This window comes from Camelus ferus, chromosome 5 (genome assembly GCF_009834535.1).
Source record: "Camelus ferus isolate YT-003-E chromosome 5, BCGSAC_Cfer_1.0, whole genome shotgun sequence".
Taxonomy (NCBI): Eukaryota; Metazoa; Chordata; class Mammalia; order Artiodactyla; family Camelidae; genus Camelus; species Camelus ferus.
Window position 1 is genome coordinate 9,955,691 of NC_045700.1, and position 18,635 is coordinate 9,974,325.

At 51.3% G+C, this 18,635-nt stretch overlaps 2 protein-coding genes across 3 annotated transcripts in view; one reads left to right on the forward strand and one right to left on the reverse strand.

Moving 5' to 3' along the window:
• The window catches only part of RALB (RAS like proto-oncogene B), a 65,475-nt gene extending 52,818 nt beyond the window's left edge, over positions 1-12,657 (reverse strand). The window contains exons 1-2 of one of the 2 annotated variants that reach the window (XM_032479293.1): positions 12,442-12,657; positions 6,894-6,975 (exon numbers count right to left, since the gene is read on the reverse strand). The gene's annotated coding sequence lies outside the window, so the exon portion shown is untranslated. Of the gene's footprint in view, positions 1-6,893; positions 6,976-12,271; positions 12,334-12,441 lie in introns of those variants that run through there. The other variant, XM_032479294.1, reaches the window with a different exon arrangement.
• On the forward strand, positions 28-18,217 carry TMEM185B (transmembrane protein 185B). Its single transcript, XM_032479290.1, has 3 exons — positions 28-34; positions 11,183-11,192; positions 12,927-18,217. The coding sequence occupies exon 3, from the start codon at positions 12,934-12,936 to the stop codon at positions 13,984-13,986; it is 1,053 nt and encodes a 350-aa protein (XP_032335181.1). The 5' UTR covers positions 28-34; positions 11,183-11,192; positions 12,927-12,933; the 3' UTR covers positions 13,987-18,217.
• Positions 18,218-18,635: the final 418 nt, after the last annotated feature.

The window sequence follows — 18,635 nt, forward strand, 5'->3', positions numbered from 1 at the left end:
CAAACACAGAAGAAGGTGATCGAGGAGGAGGCGGGTACTCAAGGCAGAGGAGCTGAGAGAAGCAAAGACCTGGGGTGGGGGGAGCCCAGGGAGTGCCGGGCCAGGAAAGAAGGGGCTGTTTCACAGAGGAATCGGGGTAGAGTTAGCAAAGTCTAGTGGGAGCAGAAAGCCTGGAGTGACCAGAAGAACACCCACGTGCCAGGGCCACGGGGAGGCTTCTGAGCAGCGGGAAGCGGTGCCTTAGAGACAGAAGTCCTGGGTGACAACCTCCACGTAGAAAGCCCTGCCCAGGAGCTTAAGGGGCTCAGCCTCCAACTATGGCTCCGGGAGTCAGGCAAACCCACTGTTGCCAGCCTTCTACGACTCACCTCTCCTTCTCCCAGGAGCCCTCCTGTGCTGAGCACTCCTTCACTCGGCTTCCCTCTGCCCCTGCTCTTGTCTTCCTGTGACTGGAGTCAGTGCGTGTGCGTGCGTGTGTGCCCGTGTGCACACATGCACGTGCAAGGGCAAACCAAAGGTGGGGCCCGCTTGCCTCTTTCTCTGAGATACACCGAGATTCGCACACAGCTCCGGCTCCAAGAAGCTCGGCTCCCTGAATGGCTGCAGCAGAAGCCGCCGCAGCCCCGTCCGTCAGTCAGCTGGGGAGCACACGTCCCTGTTGAAGGTGGAGAGCTAACACAGACGCTGTCGGGAGACAAGGACTATTAGCCTGGTGGCTGAGGAAGGGCACCTGTCTCGCACTGGCCACCAAACCCACCCAACGGAAATGACCTTAATAGACAGAGGAAGGCCCCAGTTACAATTTGGGGGTCATTCCCGAATCATGCTCACTGCACCTGTCCCAGAGTGATCAGAGGGTGGATGTGGCTCATGCCCTGGCCTCCCCGGCGCACCCTAGACCCTGAGTCTGCAAGGAGACCAGGCAGAAAGTTCCCTCTGCCTCTGACCCCACAAGGCTCTTCCGGGCACCTGGCTCTGACCTTGGTTGATGCCTCAGCTCTGGAACTGACCATGTGATACGGCACCCCTGGAGCTGCCTGTGGGCTGAACGGGGGCTGGGGCCGGGTGTGTGAGCAAAGTAGGTCTGGGGGGAGCTTATGGAGAAGGCGCAGCTGCCTGGAGAGCCCCTTGCCCCAGATACACCCCTACTGCACTTGGGGGGGAGGACAAGGCTGAGGGAGGAAGAGGCCTCGCAGGGGGCCAGCCCTGAATTGTAGCTGCAGCACACAACCTGCATCTTCTGTCTGACAAGTGATTGAAGGTTTGGCCAAACCACGATCAGACAGATTTCCCCTCAAGCCCCACGTTAATTGGTTTTTGGATTCTACAACCCAAACTGCCAAGCTGGAGCTCCTGGGTGTCCCACAAGGGCTTAGATATAGAAGGCTTGACCCTGAAGGCAAAACTGTCAGACACCTGGGCTGTACCTGCCTGTGCAATGAGCCTGGGAAAGCAGATCTGAGGGTGCATCCGAGGTCCCCAGGCTGGTGGGCTTCCGAGCTTAGGAAGGCCCGGTGGGACAGGCACTCAGCCAGCCACCTTGGTGGCCGCTCTGAGTGGATATGGTCCAGGCCATCTGCCCAGAGGGGCAGCTGCACCTGGGCTGGGAGCACCTGAGGCTGTCTGGGGTGCTGCTGCCTCTGCCCTCCTCCTGCGATGGCCCAGCCCAGCTTGGCCCTGTCTGTTCCAGCCTGGCAGAGTCAGGCAGAGGAGGGCAAAGCCACTGGCCGCCTGTGTTCTCCATCTCTCCCTCTCATCTTCCTGGGGAGGAAGGAACTGATCAGGAATTTTAGTTATGTAGTCCTACATCATGCTTGGAACATAGTAGGTGCTCAATAAATGCTACCTTTTCCTCAGTTGGTGGTAGGAGGCCGTATACCGTTGGTTCAGAGCTGGACTCTGGAGGCAGACCACTTGTGCTGCCGGCTCTGTGGCCTTTCGGCTGCCTGAGCTTGAGCAAGTCACCAACTGCTCTGAGCCTCGGGATCCTCACGTGTAAACGTTCGGACAACAATCGTACCTACTTCATAGGCTGCCACAGTCCCTGGCTCATTGTAAAGGTCATATAAGTGTTTGCTATTATTTATCTTAAGAGAAGAATCCAGCTGTGTCCAAATGAGGGGCGGGGACAAAATAAAAGCTTAAATCCAGTCTTAGGGGGTTGGGACATGTGTACCCTGCGTTTCCACCCTGACCAGTGCTTCCACTCTCTCATATGTGTTCTGGGGATGGGGTCCCAGCTCTGAGAAGCAATAGATAATCCCATGTGTGAGCGCCATCCACTTCCCTTGTGGATGGACCCCTGCAGGAAATGCCTCTGTCACATAATGAGGGGGTCAGATTTTTAACACAGACTCAAACAGTAAGTAACTTTTCCCACCAAAGAGGCAATAAATTTCTACTCCCTTCTCCAAAGCTGCATACAAAATGCTGATCTTGACAGAGGTTAGAATACAGCTTCTACAAAACCTCTTTCTAATCCAAGAGAGAACGCGATCAGATTGGGGAGGAAGCGCCCTGGCAGCTGGCAGCCAGCGTTCCCCAGACTGTGTCGGAGGGAATCAGTGGATAAAGACTGAAGACAGCCAGATTGCTTTCTAAACAGGAGAGCACCTGACAGTTACGGAAGGCTTCCCACACGCCACAACTGGTCTGGCGCTTCCCAAGCCTGCCCTCAGCCAGTCCCACAGCTGCCTTACTGGCTTCTAGCACCACCCCACCTTACAGTAAAGAAAACAGAGGTGCACCGAGCTGTTTGCCCAAGATCTTGTACCCAGGAAGCTGCAAAGGTGGGATCCGGACTAGGGCTGCCCCACCGAAAACCCAGCGTTAAACTCACAACTCCACTGCTCAAATAGAGGGAAAAGTCACCCCCAAGGGCACTAGGCCAGGAAGCAGCCTTTCTGGCAGACAGACGGCAGCACATGCAAACTGGGGCCACACAACAGTGGAACAGGGAGCTGGAAGAATGGTCTCCAGCTCTGCTGAGGGTATCTGCTCTTTAGGGAGAAGGGCATGCAGCCTGACGTGTGCTGTGTGTGCTTAGAAGCCAGACCCAGGCTGGGTCTAAAGTCCCTGTTCTCTCCACCACATATCCTTTGGTCCCCATGTTCAGGTGGAAGCAAAGTGGTTCTGCCATCTAGATTTCTCTACTGAGTTATGAGGACAACCCAACAGCCACTGTGGAAACTTGCTCATGGGAAGTATGCTACATCTGCTGGTTAGATCTGTGCTTCCAGTGACAGAAATGCGAATTTCAACGTTCTGACCAAGCTCACAAGAAAAGGAGAAAAACCAGATCCTCAGGAGAGGGTCACCTCTCACCTCCTGCTGGCCGGCCACTGGCCTCGCCCAACTTGCTACCGGTGGTGGCTGTGAGCTGCGGTGGGTGAGCAGGTCTCAGAGCAGCCTTCAGCTCTGGGGGAGGGACAAGGCCCCTCCCAGCATCTTTTCAAAATCCCGCCCCCCCCAGCACTACCTAAATTATCCTGTGAGAAAAGGGATTCTTATCCACACACCTCTCTATTCGCCCAAGGTCAATACACACTTTATATTAATGGTTAGAAATTGGTTATTCAGGAAATAATTCTTTGAAAACAACTCCTAACTAGCTGTTTGGCAGAAATCCTTTTTCTTAGATGTATGTCCAACTGAGCACCAGCGTGGAAGGTCCCCTGTCTCCTTCCTGCACTAGTGTGTGGACAAGACAGTGGAGTGCAGGGACATCTGGGTTCAAATCCTGGCTGTGACCTCAGCCAGGTGCTTGGCCTCTCTGAGCATCAGTGCCCTCCCTGTAAAGTGGGCAGACCACCCCCCGCCCATGCCCTGTGCCAACAGACCGGACCTCTTCCTGCTCTGTCATTGCCAATGTCATCATCATCATACGCAACAGTGAAAACTTTTTCCTGCCTCTCCCTACTGAAGACCCTTTCTGAAGTCTGAAAGGGGAAAACTGGGCCTTCTATTGACTTCTAAATATGTCCCTGGCTTTTTTGGATTTTTTTGTTTTGGATTTTTTTTTGTTTGTTTCTTTGTTTTTATTTGTTTACTTTGGGGGGGTAATTAGGTTTATTTCATTATTTATTTATTTTTGAAATGGAGGTACTGAGGATTGAACCCAGGACTTCCTGCATGTTAAGCATTCACTCTGCCTCTTAGCTACACCGTCCCCCTGATTTTTTGTTAATTAAAAAAAAAAAAACCAAAAACCCCTGGGTGGTCTTTGTACCTCTGTTCCCTACACACCCCAGCATCCCACCATGTAATTTATGTTTCCTTTTGCTGATACATCTGTTGTGGTGGTACTAATGGCCAGTAAACCATTTTACTCATTTTTTCAAATCACCCACTTAGAAACTGTAAAGTAAAACCTCTTTTCTTCAACCCCCTGCTCTGTAAAAGCACTCAAGTTCATGAAATTACTCATCTTCATGGGGGATATCTGGTAATGCTGGACTGGCAATAGGAATTCATTATGTGAACAGTAATTCACTATCCTAAAGGCTCCCTACATAAAGCTGGGAAGTTTATAGCTGTTTCGGGCAATTTGGGAGAACCTCGGTGACAGTAAATAACTTTTATGTTCTTACAAGAGAAAAACCTAAGACCAGCGGGAACTCCGCATGATTTCTTTCCTGGGGGGGAAGCTCTTGCGTGAGAAGGAAGGAATTGCTTGGTCTAGGTTCTAATCCAGACTCAAAGATGTATTTTCTGTTTAGATTCAGCTGATTCGAGGTGAGAAAACACCCCAGGTCTCTGAGGTTAGCTGTTTTCCTCTCCTCGAAGATGATCTCCAGAGCAGGGCACTGGACAAATGCTGGAGATTTATTTCTAGACTTAGTGGTCCTGCCTTGTGGTTTTGCCTCATGAGTCAGCACCAGAGGAGTTTCCCCATCTCTGATGAAAGCAGGAGGTGAGCTCTGGACCAGACACACTGATGTAAGACCTCCCACAGTGGCATGGGGCACTTGATCTGGACAGAAACACACACTGTGAGCGCTAAAAAGGCGTTTCAGGGGCCATCTGGCTGAGGATTCTGAAAGATAGCTGCACGTTGGAATCATCTGGGGGACTTTTTAAAAAATTTGGATTCTGGGCCCTGCCCCCAATGACTGATTTGGTGTGTCTGGGTTGGGGCCCAGGGATCTGCCTGTTTAGCCAGCAGCACAGTTTGGACCTGCATTTGGAGATCTCTGATCTACCCTGCCCCCTTAACTGGTACAGCAGACCTGGACCAGGGATGGAGAAGCACCAGTCATCTGGGTTATTTATTTAAATTACAGAATTTAAGTTCTCCTTTAGTTACAACTCCCCCGACCACCCCGCACCAACACAGATCCAAGCGTGACCCCACTTCCCGGCCAGGCATCCTTCTCCCCGGCAGCAGCACAGGGTGAGAGAGAGAGAGAGGAATGTGTGCATGTGCCGGCCCTCTCCCTCTGTCGTCTCACCTCTATCCTATGGGGCCAGTATTATTCCCATTTTACAGATGAGAACACCTAGCCTCAGAGACGCTGAGTCATCTGCTCAAGGACCCATACCCGATTAACTGACAGAGCTGGGATTTGAATCCAAGTGGTCCCTTCTGTGGCTCATGCTTAAACACACCAGGGGCCTCTCAGCACTGGTCTAGTTCAGAGTTCTGTTACAGCCTCCCCTCTGATCACCCAGCCAGCCCAGTCTTCAGCCTGCAGCTTATTCCCAAAGCTTGTTTTTCTAGTTTTCAGCTGACTTTTCATTGGTTTCAGCGCAGGGACCTCTGGTTCACTGTCTGGCTCTTGCAGAGTTGTTCAGTATACCATGTCTGTGCCCTTTAACTGCATAGCAGAGTATTTGGTTCTTGGGGCTGGGGCCAGGGACTTAGTACATGCCTGGTCCCTGTAGATGGTCTGGAATGACACAGTGGAATGACAAATGAATGGCCTGAGCATGTGTGTGGGCCCAGGCCCTCAGTCCTAGCTTCCTGCAGAGCTCTCTGCCCAGACACACAAGTTCACGACTGCCCCTGACGCAGCCACAGGGCAAGCGGTGAGATGAGGCCAGAGAGATGGGTGGAGACTGGTCCACCTGAGAGCATGGGAAGGCACCTGGATTTGGTCCTGAGAAATGAGAAGCCACCGAAGCTTTGCTGCAGGGAGAGCGGCATCCTGTGTCCTGTTCATGACCTGTGCTGCCAGAATGATGGTCCCCAAAAGGAAAGAGCCCCGCACTGTTCCTGGGGTAACTCCGGGGCCTGGCTCTGAATGACATGCAGAGGCACTGGTCGTATTTATCTGTTCACTTGTTTATTGTTTGCTACTTTGCACTAGTTAGTGAAAGAATGAGAGGCAACCCAGAGGGAAATCATGATTCAAATTTTACAAATGTCTTATTCTGCCCCAGTAAACACACCATCCAACCACGACACACAATCCCGGACTTGACAACAAATCCAGGAGGGAGCAGGACTAAGGATTATCTTTGTACAGTAGAAAAATCTTTTGCTGAGTAAATTTAATAGTGCACATGAGACTAGGGAAGAAAGTTTAAATTACACAGGGGAAAAAAGCTTAAATTAACATATTTTGGTAGTGCCAATTTAACTACAAACAACTGATACTTGAACTGCCATTTGTTTAACAATACTCCGTAATTCAGTAAGCTTCTCACCCACAATCATAAAAAAACTCATTTGAATTAATAATATTTAACTATATTTGGATCCCTCAAATTAAACTATCCCAGTACTCAGTGTATCGGTTTGTAATATATGGAGGTTATCGTGATCAGCCCAAATGAATCACTGACCCAACACACGTCTGCTCGCGCACATCAAAATCAGTCCTAGTTTTTAGTTGACTTTTCATATTGTGCAGCCTGATACCTGAATCTACATTTGACTTCAGTCTTTTTACCTCGTTAATGTTAATGCTTCACCTTTGCGGAGCTTTACTTGACCAGATGTTGTCAGTAGAGGCAGACACACCGATTCTGTTTCTGCAAAGACAACAAAGAAGAAAGAAAAGAAAATCAACCTCTGAGAACACTAGGCTTTATGGATCAGGGGCCTTTGGAATATTCATTCTTTCAATCCAGTAATTTGATTTCTGCGAATCACCCTAAAAAAATCATGCGAATGCAAAAGCAGCTATGTGCAGTAAGAAAGACCACAGGGCTCCTCAGCTCGGAAAAGAACAGGACTCCAAATCTTGGTAAGGGAATGTGTGAGGAAAATATTGGACAACCTGGGAGGTAATACTGTGTAGCCGTTAAAAAAGACACTCACAGCGTGTTAATGGTAATCTGAGAAATGTTTCTATTTATGCTATTTCATCACATTTAAGACACCATTGATTATAAGACAGATCACTACTTCATGCACCACGAAGGAAAAAAATTTCCAGGGACGGGTGAACTAGTAAGAGGTCTCTAAGTTAACTGGGACCCCAAAGGGCTGCTTCCTCCACCTAAGGGGAATGATAAACAGCCCTGTCAAGCAGAAATGATGTTTCAAACTCGACCCTGGATGCAGGGAGGGAGCAAAATCACCCCTGAGGATGTAGACAGGCCAGTACTCACTCAGGCAGGAGCCTGAATTTGCACTACAGACATGGTCTGAAAACACCTCAAGCAGATGCTGACACTGAAGTTACTTTAAATTTAATGTAAAGTCCTTTCAGGTTGGCAGTGCCTCCAGGTGACTGTCAGAAGCAAACAGAACCCCCTTTGGAAGAGCTGAATTTCAACACAAGCTGAGAGTACCTATAAAACGCCATCACTTGTGCAGTGCAAGATCAGGAGATGTGAAAATGTGAAAATAAGTGAGTCTTTGAATTAATGTTTAGCAAAAAAGCAGAATAAGATGGTATGTAGGCAATGACATGTCTTTGCAGAGACAACCACATGGAAGGAAATACACTAAAATGTTAACAGTGATTTTCTGTAGGTGGTAAGACTAGAGCTTCTTTTTCTCTTTCTCTGAACAGCTCTTCATTTTCCAGATTTTCCTAAAGTGAGCATGTATTTAGTGACCATACAGGAAACAGAAGAAATAGAACAGGGTGATGTACATAGGGAGAGGGTGGTCAGGGAGGGCGTCTTGGAGGAGGTGACGCCTGAACTGAGAAGGTGCCAGCACAGGAGCTGTCGGAGCTGTTCACTGCTGCAGCCCACGTCAGGACAGGGCCCAGGTCAGAGGGCAGGTGCTTGATACATACTTGTTAAGTGAATACACGAGTTAAGGAAAAGCTGCTAAAACATGGACCCAAGTCTCCAGGGGTCCCAACCAGACTCTGGCTTTTCAGTGGGGCCATTCTTACTGGACTGAGCTGAGGCACAGGGCCAGGATACCAGCTGGGCCAACAGGAGGGCTCAGTAGAGTCTGCAGCTGCAAGTCCAGCAGAAAACCGTGGTCAGAGTGTTGGGCCTCATCCTGTCAAGTTTCCCTAGCTGTGAAATGAGGTTGGCACCACCACAGCCCCTCAAAATAGCTTCAGATGATGTGGCGCTTTGGAAAATGGAGTTCAGTGCAAGCACACGGGACCGGAATGCTCCAGATGTCCTCGTGCACGCCCAGAGCCTCCCCCTACAAAACCAACACCTATGGGCTTTAGACAAGCTGCTTTGTCTCACAAAGCTGACCTTGCTCCGCTGCTCAGCATGGGAAAAGATGCCATGTCAGCTGCATCCTTCCTGCCCGCCCGTGCTTTCCTGGATACATTTACTACATACAGGCCTGTGCTAGGAACTGCAGACACAGAGATGAAAGATGGGGCCCCTGCCCTTGGGAAAGTCCCATTGCACCAGCGACAGCCAGGTGAGCGAAGAGAGGGTCACCATATCCTGCGGGGTGAGCCTTTGGGCTGACTGCACAGCAGGGAGGCCGGGCTTCCTGAAGGAGGGACCCCTCCTCCAGCACGAAGACAGAAACCACAGCCCTCAGTGGGACGGAATAAATGCGCCCATTCTGGGTTTTTCCTACATTGTTTCGTTTTCCTCTCACAATTCTGTGAGCTTATCTCCATCTCACAGATGGGGCCAGAGGCTCTGTTACTTGTCAAGGTCACGGAGCTTGGGGACAGCGCTGACCTGGGGCATTCGGGAGTGCACACCCCAGGCACACTACCACGCTGAGGAGGCAAGGAGAGTGGGGAGGGGGTACTGCAGGCGGAGGTGAGCGCCTGCTGCCTTTAGGGTCCAGGGGCCGAGGGGTAATGGTGGCACTGAGGCTGACACGGAGGGCCAGCTGGGCTGTGGCTGCCTCGTGAAGATGCTGATGTAGGCAAATCTTAGTAAGTCTGAAAGGGAAAATGTACCCGGGCTCTTGGTAGGGGTCATCTCCCTGCCCAAGTCACCCATGAGGAAGACATTCAGCAAAGGGATCCTGTCTCCTGGGGCCAGGGGACCGTGGCTGAAAGGTGCCTGCTGCTCAGGGCAACTGATTATCTAGCTGGGCCCAATGTAATCACATGAGTCCTTAAAAACAGAAGAGGCAGGAGGAATAGAGAGATATAATAGAAGAGTCAGCCAGAGGGATTCGAAGACATGGACAGCTGGCAGGGACCTGGGAACCTCAGTCCTACAACCCCATGGAACTGAACTCTGCCAAGCTCGGTGAACTTGGAAGGAGGTTCACATCCAAGCCTCCAGAAGGGAATGGTTTCAGCCTTGTGAGACACAAGCAAAGAACCAGCTGAGCCACCCTATGCCCAGACTTCTGACTCACAAAAATGATGAGATAATACACAAGCATTGTTTTAAGTTGCTATGTTTATGGCAAGTTGTTACAGCTCCAGTTGGAAACTGATAAAGAATACATGATGGCCCAGGCCTGGGAGGGGACAGCACAGGGCCTGCTGTGCTGGCCATGAGAGGACTGGACCTGGCTCTGAGCTCCTGATCTGGGGCAGGAGTGTCCCCGAAGCGTGTAGCATCAAATTAATTCATTCACTCACTCACTCAACCAACTTTTCTTAGGCACTCTTATGACAAAAGTGCTGGCTGGGGGCCTGGAACTCAAGTCTCATGGGAAGAAAGATGACCAAACAGACTCAACCCAGTGAAAGGAGTCGCCTAGGAGCAAAGCCTTTGATGTGACAGGAGGTCAGAGAAGGGTCCCCAGACCACCTGGGGTCAAGGTTTCCCTGGGCCTGAAGCCCCATCCGGGATCTTGCTCAGGAGAAAGACAGGCCTGCACGGGGGACTAGAGCACGTACCCACACGCCCTCTGTAAATGAACGCATGTACACTGTGGTTAGTGTCCTGGCCTTAGAGGCAGCTGGGCCATCAGCACCTGGCACACAGCAAACAATCCGTGTTAGCTTTAAAGGCAAATATTAAGACAAGGGCAGGTCCCTGAGAGACTGACCACATCAGAAAGAGATCAAAGGAGGGGTGTCCAACATACAGAACTGAGGGTCCAGGCCTGTGGGCCCAGTAAAGCCGGCTGAGACGGCAGACAGCAGCCCTCTACCTGTGGCTTTGGCACAAACCTGGAACCAGGTTCTGACTTCCCTCAGGCAGCATGGTCACATCACAGTGTGACAGGCCATCTCAAGAGCCTCCTTCCAGAAAGAAAACCAGGCACTTGTCCTAACTGAGGAGCTCTAGAGATGAGAAAACACAAGCTAAACTCCATCTTTGCCACAAAGCTGGCAGCAAAGGCCCTGAGGTGATCTGGCTACAGGGAGAAGACTGAGGACTTCTGACTCCAGAAGGTCCTGGCTCTGCCACTGCCTCCCTGTGGAGCTGCCAGCAGGCCCCTCCCCTCCTCAGGCTTCCCCTTTCCCAGTGTGGTAATAGTGACAGCTCACATTTCTTTAAATGCAAAGTGTTTTCCATGTATTGATTCATCTAGACCTCAAGTAGTCCATTTCATAGTTGGACTGGTATAGGGGTTTTGAATTTTAAATTTTGCTTTAGCTGACAAAGCCCTTCTTGAAAGGAAAAAGCAAAAGAAAAACCAATATGCAAAACAGACAGATTAGAGAAACTCTGGATGAGAAGAAGGGGTTGAGGGTGCAAGGTTAGAGCCCCACTTTGCTGTCTCCCCACAATGACTCCAAGGGATTCCAAACAAATAAAGGGCCCTGAAGACACATGTATGAGATCAGTGTTCAGGGCTAACTTTGAGGACTGGCGGGGCTCATTCAGCTGAAAGTCCTTTCCCCAAGCACCACTCGGCTGTCCACAGCTGAGGTGGGAGCGGTGAAGTTGTGAGGTATCTTTGAGCACTGGGACTCTCCACCCTACACCATGCACCCTGTCGCTGCTGACCTGGGGAAATCCAGCTCCTGAGTCTGGACTGCGGCCCCCACTTTTCTCCTGGAAAGCCCTTCCCCGTTACCCTGTGGTGACCCTGACACCAGATACATCCCTCTGACAGCCCCCGCTACTCAGAGCCCAGTACTGAGTATTGGCAGCATTCCAGGAGGGCTGAAACGCAGGAAGGATAAGCAACTAGGGAATGGGGAAGGGAGGGAGGAGATGTACTCCAGGGTCTGCCCAGCTGGTGGGGGGGGGGGCCTCCAAGTTACAGATCTGCTGCAGCACTGCTGTCCCTTGGAGACCACTCAGACCAGCACTCAACTTAACAGCCCAGGACACTGAGGCCAAGGAGGGTGGGCCTGGGTTTCTCCGCTGGTGGGTGGCGGAGCCTGGACTAGAACCCAGATTTCTTGACCTCTGGCCCAGGGCCCTGGTTCCAACATTGTTCTGTGAGAACCGGACTGAGGCAGGGCCAGATAAGTCACAATGAGGATTAGGGACTGAAAGTTGAGAGCCCTGAATCTGAATTTCCATTTTGCTCCTAACCAGGGTCACCTGGAGCAGGAAGCAGCTGCTTGCTGGGTCCAGTTTCCTCGCTTGTTTCCTGGAACTTTGCCGAGGGGCCTTGCGGAGTCTAACACCCTGCCAGCACCTACCCTCCACCTCCGTGGTGAAAGGGCAGATGGAAGACCACCACCGCCGCCGCCTAGGCACCCTGCCTCGGCCATTTCACTGGCAGCCTGAGAACTGCTGTTGCCCGGCCAGGTGGAGTCCAGCCCTGGAAGTCATATATTCCAGGCAAAGCCCTCCAACCTACCCCATGCAGTGACTGTACCCAAGCGCCCGCCTCCTCAGCACAGGGACAAACCCACCGCCTCATCCCCGACTCCACGTCTTCACACATGCACACCCGCCCTGTGCACTCATAGTTACCAGCACCTACTCCCTCGCTGCACAGACTCCCACATCCGCCCTGGCTCGAGCCCACGCCGTTTCCCCCTCCCCGCTGCCGGCGTTGGAGCCTCACCGCGGGCGCCAGAGTCCCTGGGTCGATTGCTGGAGAGGGGAGTAAGGAACCTGCGGCAGGCCGCGCCCCACCGCTCCTCGGCCCCGCCCCCAGCCTGGGTCCCGGCCCGCCCCGGCCCCGCCTCCCGCCTGGGTGCCGCCCCTGGGCGGGCCCGGAGGATGTGAGCTCACTCTCGCCTCCCGCCGCCGGCGCCGTCAGGAAGCGTCTGCCCGAGGTCCCGGCCCGCTTGCTGTGAACGGGCCGGCCGGGGAGTCAGCAGCACGCCAGGTCCCCGGCCGGAGTCACCCTCCCCGTCCCCCTGGCGCCACACGCAATAGCTGCTTTCCAAATGGGTATGGAGTGAAGGCGGGCGGTGGCGGGGCCGAGGCAGCGCCCGGCTCCTGGTCACCGAGCCGCCCCGGGCCCCGCGGATCGCTGGGAGAGCGCGGGCGCGCACGCCACGCCCCACCGCGCTTCCGGCCGGCCCACGTGACCGCGCGCGCACGTGTTCCGGTCTCGGCGCTGCAGGCCGGAACCTCCTCCTCGCCGGCGCCCCGCGGCTGCCCACCTAGAGGCGACGCAGGCCGGGCTGGGGAGGCGGCGGGCCCGGGAAGCGGCGCAGACGCGGCGCCTGCCGAGCGGGACTGAGTAGCAGGCCCGAGTGGGCGAGCAGCTGCTTCGCCATGAACCCCAGGGGCCTGTTCCAGGACTTCAACCCGAGTAAGTTCCTCATCTACGCCTGCCTGTTGCTCTTCTCCGTGCTGCTGCCCCTCCGCCTGGACGGCATCATCCAGTGGAGCTACTGGGCTGTCTTCGCCCCTATATGGCTGTGGAAGCTCCTGGTCATCGTCGGCGCCTCGGTGGGCGCGGGCGTTTGGGCCCGAAACCCTCGCTACCGCACAGAGGGGGAAGCCTGCGTGGAGTTCAAAGCCATGTTGATCGCCGTGGGCATCCATCTGCTGCTGCTCATGTTCGAAGTCCTGGTGTGCGACAGAGTGGAGAGGGGGACCCACTTCTGGCTGCTGGTTTTCATGCCACTCTTCTTCGTATCCCCCGTGTCCGTGGCCGCCTGCGTGTGGGGCTTCCGACACGACCGGTCCCTCGAGCTGGAGATCCTGTGCTCTGTCAACATCCTGCAGTTCATCTTCATCGCCCTGAGGCTGGACAGGATCATCCAGTGGCCGTGGCTGGTGGTGGTTGTGCCGCTGTGGATCCTCATGTCGTTCCTCTGCGTGGTGGTCCTCTATTACATCGTCTGGTCCCTCCTGTTCCTGCGCTCCCTGGATGTGGTTGCCGAGCAGCGAAGAACACACGTGACCATGGCCATCAGCTGGATCACGATTGTCGTGCCCCTGCTCACTTTTGAGGTTCTACTGGTTCACAGGTTGGACGGCCACAACACATTCTCCTACATCTCCATATTTGTCCCCCTTTGGCTCTCATTAATCACTTTAATGGCCACCACATTTAGGCGAAAAGGAGGCAACCACTGGTGGTTTGGTATTCGCAGAGATTTCTGTCAGTTTCTGCTTGAAATTTTCCCATTTTTACGAGAGTACGGGAACATTTCATACGATCTCCATCACGAAGATAGTGAAGATGCCGAAGAAACGTCACTTCCAGAAGCTCCTAAAATTGCTCCAATGTTTGGAAAGAAGGCCAGGGTAGTGATAACCCAGAGCCCTGGAAAATACGTTCCCCCACCTCCCAAGTTAAATATTGATATGCCAGATTAAACTCGTCTTCTTGGGAGTGCTCACAAGTGGACTAGAAACCATACACACACACACAAAATCCACCCTACTTTGGCCTCTTTTGCTCATCCATCCCAAACCTGGAACTAAAATCAGGCTCCAAACATCATTTCATGCCTTGTTTGAGATTGATGCCTGTCAGTGACTCCTCAGTATTCACCATAGATGTAGGAGGTTATTTTAATATATGGCCGTGTGTGCGTGTGCTGTGCGCCCATGTGTGAGGAACTTGTTTTCCAGGCTGGTGTTTGAATAGCTGACTGAGAGCAGTCAATTGAATTGTTTTAGCAGGTCCTCAAACCACACAGCTGGGGATTTGTAAAGTGGTACCATACCTATCAAAAGTATTGTTTTGAAAAGTATTTTTATACACTGCTAGCTTAAAATTGTATTTCAAACTGTGCCTGTTGTGATATAATCAACAGCAAGTGTTAAGAATTCTCTCTCCCACCACTTGCTTATAAAGCTCATAGTTGTTATTTTTGGTGTTCCTACTGTTAAAATAGTTTTTCTTTGGGCTTTACTGATGCTGGTCTTTAATAGCATAATAGATGAATTTTTCTAATGCAGTGAATCCATATTTATATGAAAATTTAGCAATGTAATATATTATGTTGAATTCTAGTTCTGTGCAGTACAGTGTATTATGTTAAAGTATTTTTTTAAGTTTACATGTGAAAATATATGTCTATTGCAGATGTTGTTAAAGACTGCTTAAAACATGAATGTGTACCTAGTGTGGGATCTTATCAAAGTTCCAGGCATGAATACAGGGATCGAAAGTCCCAAGGATCTTAATATTCAGGTGTTAGATGACTCAGTCTGTACAGTTTTCAGGTCTCTCTTGGAAGGAGCCACCATCCTTTGGGAACAGGTGACAGGCTCCAGTGTGGTTCCAGACCATAGAGTGACACTGGTATTTAGCACCTTGAATTTTTCCACACAGGCAATGACATCTCTTCAGGAACAAGCAAAATAAGCAGCTAGTGGTTTGTCCCATTTCTAAGATGCTTAGAATCTTAGGTGGCCATAATATAAAGTGGGGTTTATACTTGCCATTGGAAAACTGGAGAGTGGCCTTTACCAAAAATGGTTGACAGGATCGAATATTATTTTAAGGTCCAAACTTCTTGACCTGGCAGCAACAGGGAAATAATAGTTCAGATTATTTTTTAAATAAGTACAGCTTTGCTTTAGATAACTGGTGGTACGCCAGGGAATCACAAGGGCAAAAACCAGGTCCCGGGAAAGTCATGGTCTTATGACTGAGAACAAATAAATACTTTCAAAAGGAGGTTAAAACTAAAAGGAGCATTACTGTAGTATGATATTATTACTAAGGAGGAGAATGGAGGGAATCCATTTCTGTTATTAGCCACCTAGTAAAAATGATCTCAGCTGGGCTCCAAATGAATTAAGTAAATTTCCCAGCGAGAGGACATGCTAGCAACAACAGCCAGCCCTTGGGAACCTGGGTCCCCAAAAGCCTGAAGATGCCACAGCTCAGCTTAGTCACCTAGAACTGAACCAGGGTCACACGGACACAGTTGGTTTATGCCAGCCGTCAGAATGTGGGACGCAGCCCCCAGCAGCAGTGGATGTAATATTTCATAAGAAAGGATTCATTTATTCGTTTTCTCAACAGATACATTTATTGAGGACCTACTGTGAGCAGATGTGCTGGGAGGTGCAGATACACTGGAAAGCAACTCAAATGTGGCTCCTGCCTGCACACACAAAGCATACAAAAGTGACAGGAAAACTGCTCATCCCAGCAACCTCCCCATGGGAGGGACCAAGCCAAGAGCAGGGTACACAGGGAAGGATGCTACTGGCCTCGGTTGACCCCCACCTGGAACTTCAGGCCCATCTTTGGTTTCAAGAGCCCTGTGCCCCCGGATTGCCCCTCCACCCCCAATTAATATCTCAGACATTGGCTTCCACTTCAGGAAGATTTAGGAGTGGAGGAGGAGGTTGCTGGAGCAATTGAAGGGGAGGTTTGGGGGCAGCAGTGGGATCATCAGCCCCTCCTGGCTACAGTCGCAGGCTAGGGTTTTGTTGGCACCTGAAACAATCCCTCCTAACCCAGTGGGTCCCTCCCTGCACTCACCCAACCCACCCCATCTCTGCCCCAGGGTGGCCGAGTGTTGGAGAGCCAGTACCTGAATGTGATTACAAGCCTTCTCACGCTGGTAGGTCATCCCATCAGACCTCTCCTGCCTCAAGACCATTAGGTGAAAACATCCAAAGTGACAGGTTGTAGAAAGTTGTTTGGTCTAGACAAGTTCACACAATCTCAGCTGTGCTTGGGAGTTACATAATTGCCGGTGTAACTCTTAAACTGTCCACACTATTTAGCATGTGTCAAATTCTGTAACTCTCGAGTTTCTCCTGCAAGATGTATTAGTCAGCTTTTGCTGCAAAACAACCTCAAAAGTCTTAGCAGCCTGCAGTTACAATTCTCACTCTGGGGCCTACGGCACTTACGCTCCAGGCTATGGGTGTGGTTCAGGTCTGCTCCACCCCTAGTCCCTTATTCTGTTCTGGGTCCCAGAGGAAGGAGGAGCAGTCCCTGGGGCTTGTTCTTTCTCATGGCAGAAGCACACAAGGCCAAGCCAATCCCAAAAGCACAAACAGAGCCCCTGCTCCCACGTGATGGGTGTCAGGTGGTTTATTCTGTTGGACAAAGCACAAGGCAAGCGCGAGCTCAATGAGGTGGCCAGTTCAGGCCCAGGGGACGATGACCCAGTCTGCACAGATACTGCGAGAGAGTTTTGAAGACTGGAAAGCAATCCTAAAATGTGTGGTAGAACATGAATGATTTTCCCCCTTCTGTTTTACAAACATTGTATAATTTTTTAAAGTTCATTGTTTATTATTGTAATAATAATTAGGAGGGGATTTGGGGGGGGGGTGGTAAGAGAGACAGATTTGAGGTGAGATAAGGAAGGCCCTGCATTCAGAGCCCTCTTAAACTTGAGAGTCCTGGAGGGTCTGCACAGGATGGTTTTATGAGCGTCCTGTACTCGGGGTTTCTCCAGGGCTGTGCGGGATGCTTTGGAAGGGTCAAGCCTGGGCACAGGGAGACCAGCCAGGCAGGAGGTGCTCGGAAACAAGGAAGAAGTGGAGTCTGGACCAACCGAGGTGGCACACCAGGTAAAGGACCAAGCGGACCCTCCGGGCCAGGCCTCCCCTGGGTTCTGGATGAGAAACCGGCACGTCTGGCTCAGCAGGGGAAGCCGTCTAGGGGGCACAGGTAGCTTGCACACCGCCAGGAAGGCTGGCGCCCAGCTCAGCAAGTGTGTAGGGACCAGGGGAAGTTGTGCTGCCAGAAACCCAAGCTAGTTAGTCCTTCAGGGACCATTTGTTGAGGATGCTGCTACTGGTAACCCACCGCTGGCCACAAGACACTGCCACCAAAATAACAAACGCCACCAGTGTCCCTGCTGCCAAGAGTAATCCTTCAACTGTCTCTGCCATGAGCTCGATTAAAGTACTAGGAGGGAGGGTGGGACTAGGCACCTCAGGCACGCATTTGCTCTGCAGCTTCCAGAAGGTGAGAGGAGAGATTACCTGGTTTCTTTAGCGTGAGTAGGAGGGGACAGGACTTTGCCAAAACTTACTCAGTGGAGGCTTTGCCTCCCTCAGAAAAGGAAGGATGTTCAGATGCTGGGTAACCAAAGCTAACGATCAAAGCGCCCCCCCTGGCTGGCAGACGGACGTCCCTCTCCTGAGCTTTCACTTCAGAACCGGCTCTCCCATCTGGCAGGACACCACCGACCTCGCAGCCAGACAGTGGCTCTCCCCTTCCCAAAGGGAGGAGGAAGACAAGGCAGAGCTGCTTCGTCATTCCTTCACGCACCTCTTAACCTAGGGCATTCGGAGGCATCTCTGCCTCCTCCCGTTGCGTCATGTTCTCTCCGTATATTCTAGAATGTGTGGATTAAAGTTAACCTCCAAAATGCGGTCCCCCTGCGGGTCCACAAGTGCCTCCCTTTCCCAACGACACCTCTGGGGGAAGCAGATTCTTCCCACAGTCCTCACCCTGCAGCAGAGGAGACGCAGAAGCAGGGACCAGAGTGCAGCTGCCTGCTGTTAAGCCGGACTGTAAAGTTTTGCAAAAATGCAAAAGCAGTGCCACTTGCCTCCTCACCAGATTTCTTTTGCTTTGGAAAATATGGTTATTTCTCATTAAAAAAAAGTTAACATGTAATGGATTTATTGTTTTAAATGAATTAATAAATATTTTTTTAAAGTAATAGGTTTTCATTTCTACCGTGGTAATTGTTGCCACAACTCACATAAACAAAAGCGCCTTGGGGTCCTCAACAATTTTTAACTGTTGAAGGGGTCCTGTGACCCAAAACTCTGAGACTTGCTGCCCTATGTTATAGCCGGGGGAAGAGAGGGGAAAGAAAATTAAAATTGGGTGAAATAACCTAAAGATGGTCATACTAAGTGAAGTAAGTCAGACAGAAAAAGACAAATACCATCTGATATCACTTACATGTGGGATCTAAAAAAATGACACAAATGAACTTCTTTACAAAACAGAATTGGGCTCACAGACATAGAAGACAAACTACAGTTACCAAAGGGGAAGGCGGGGAAGAGGGATAAATTAGGAGTCT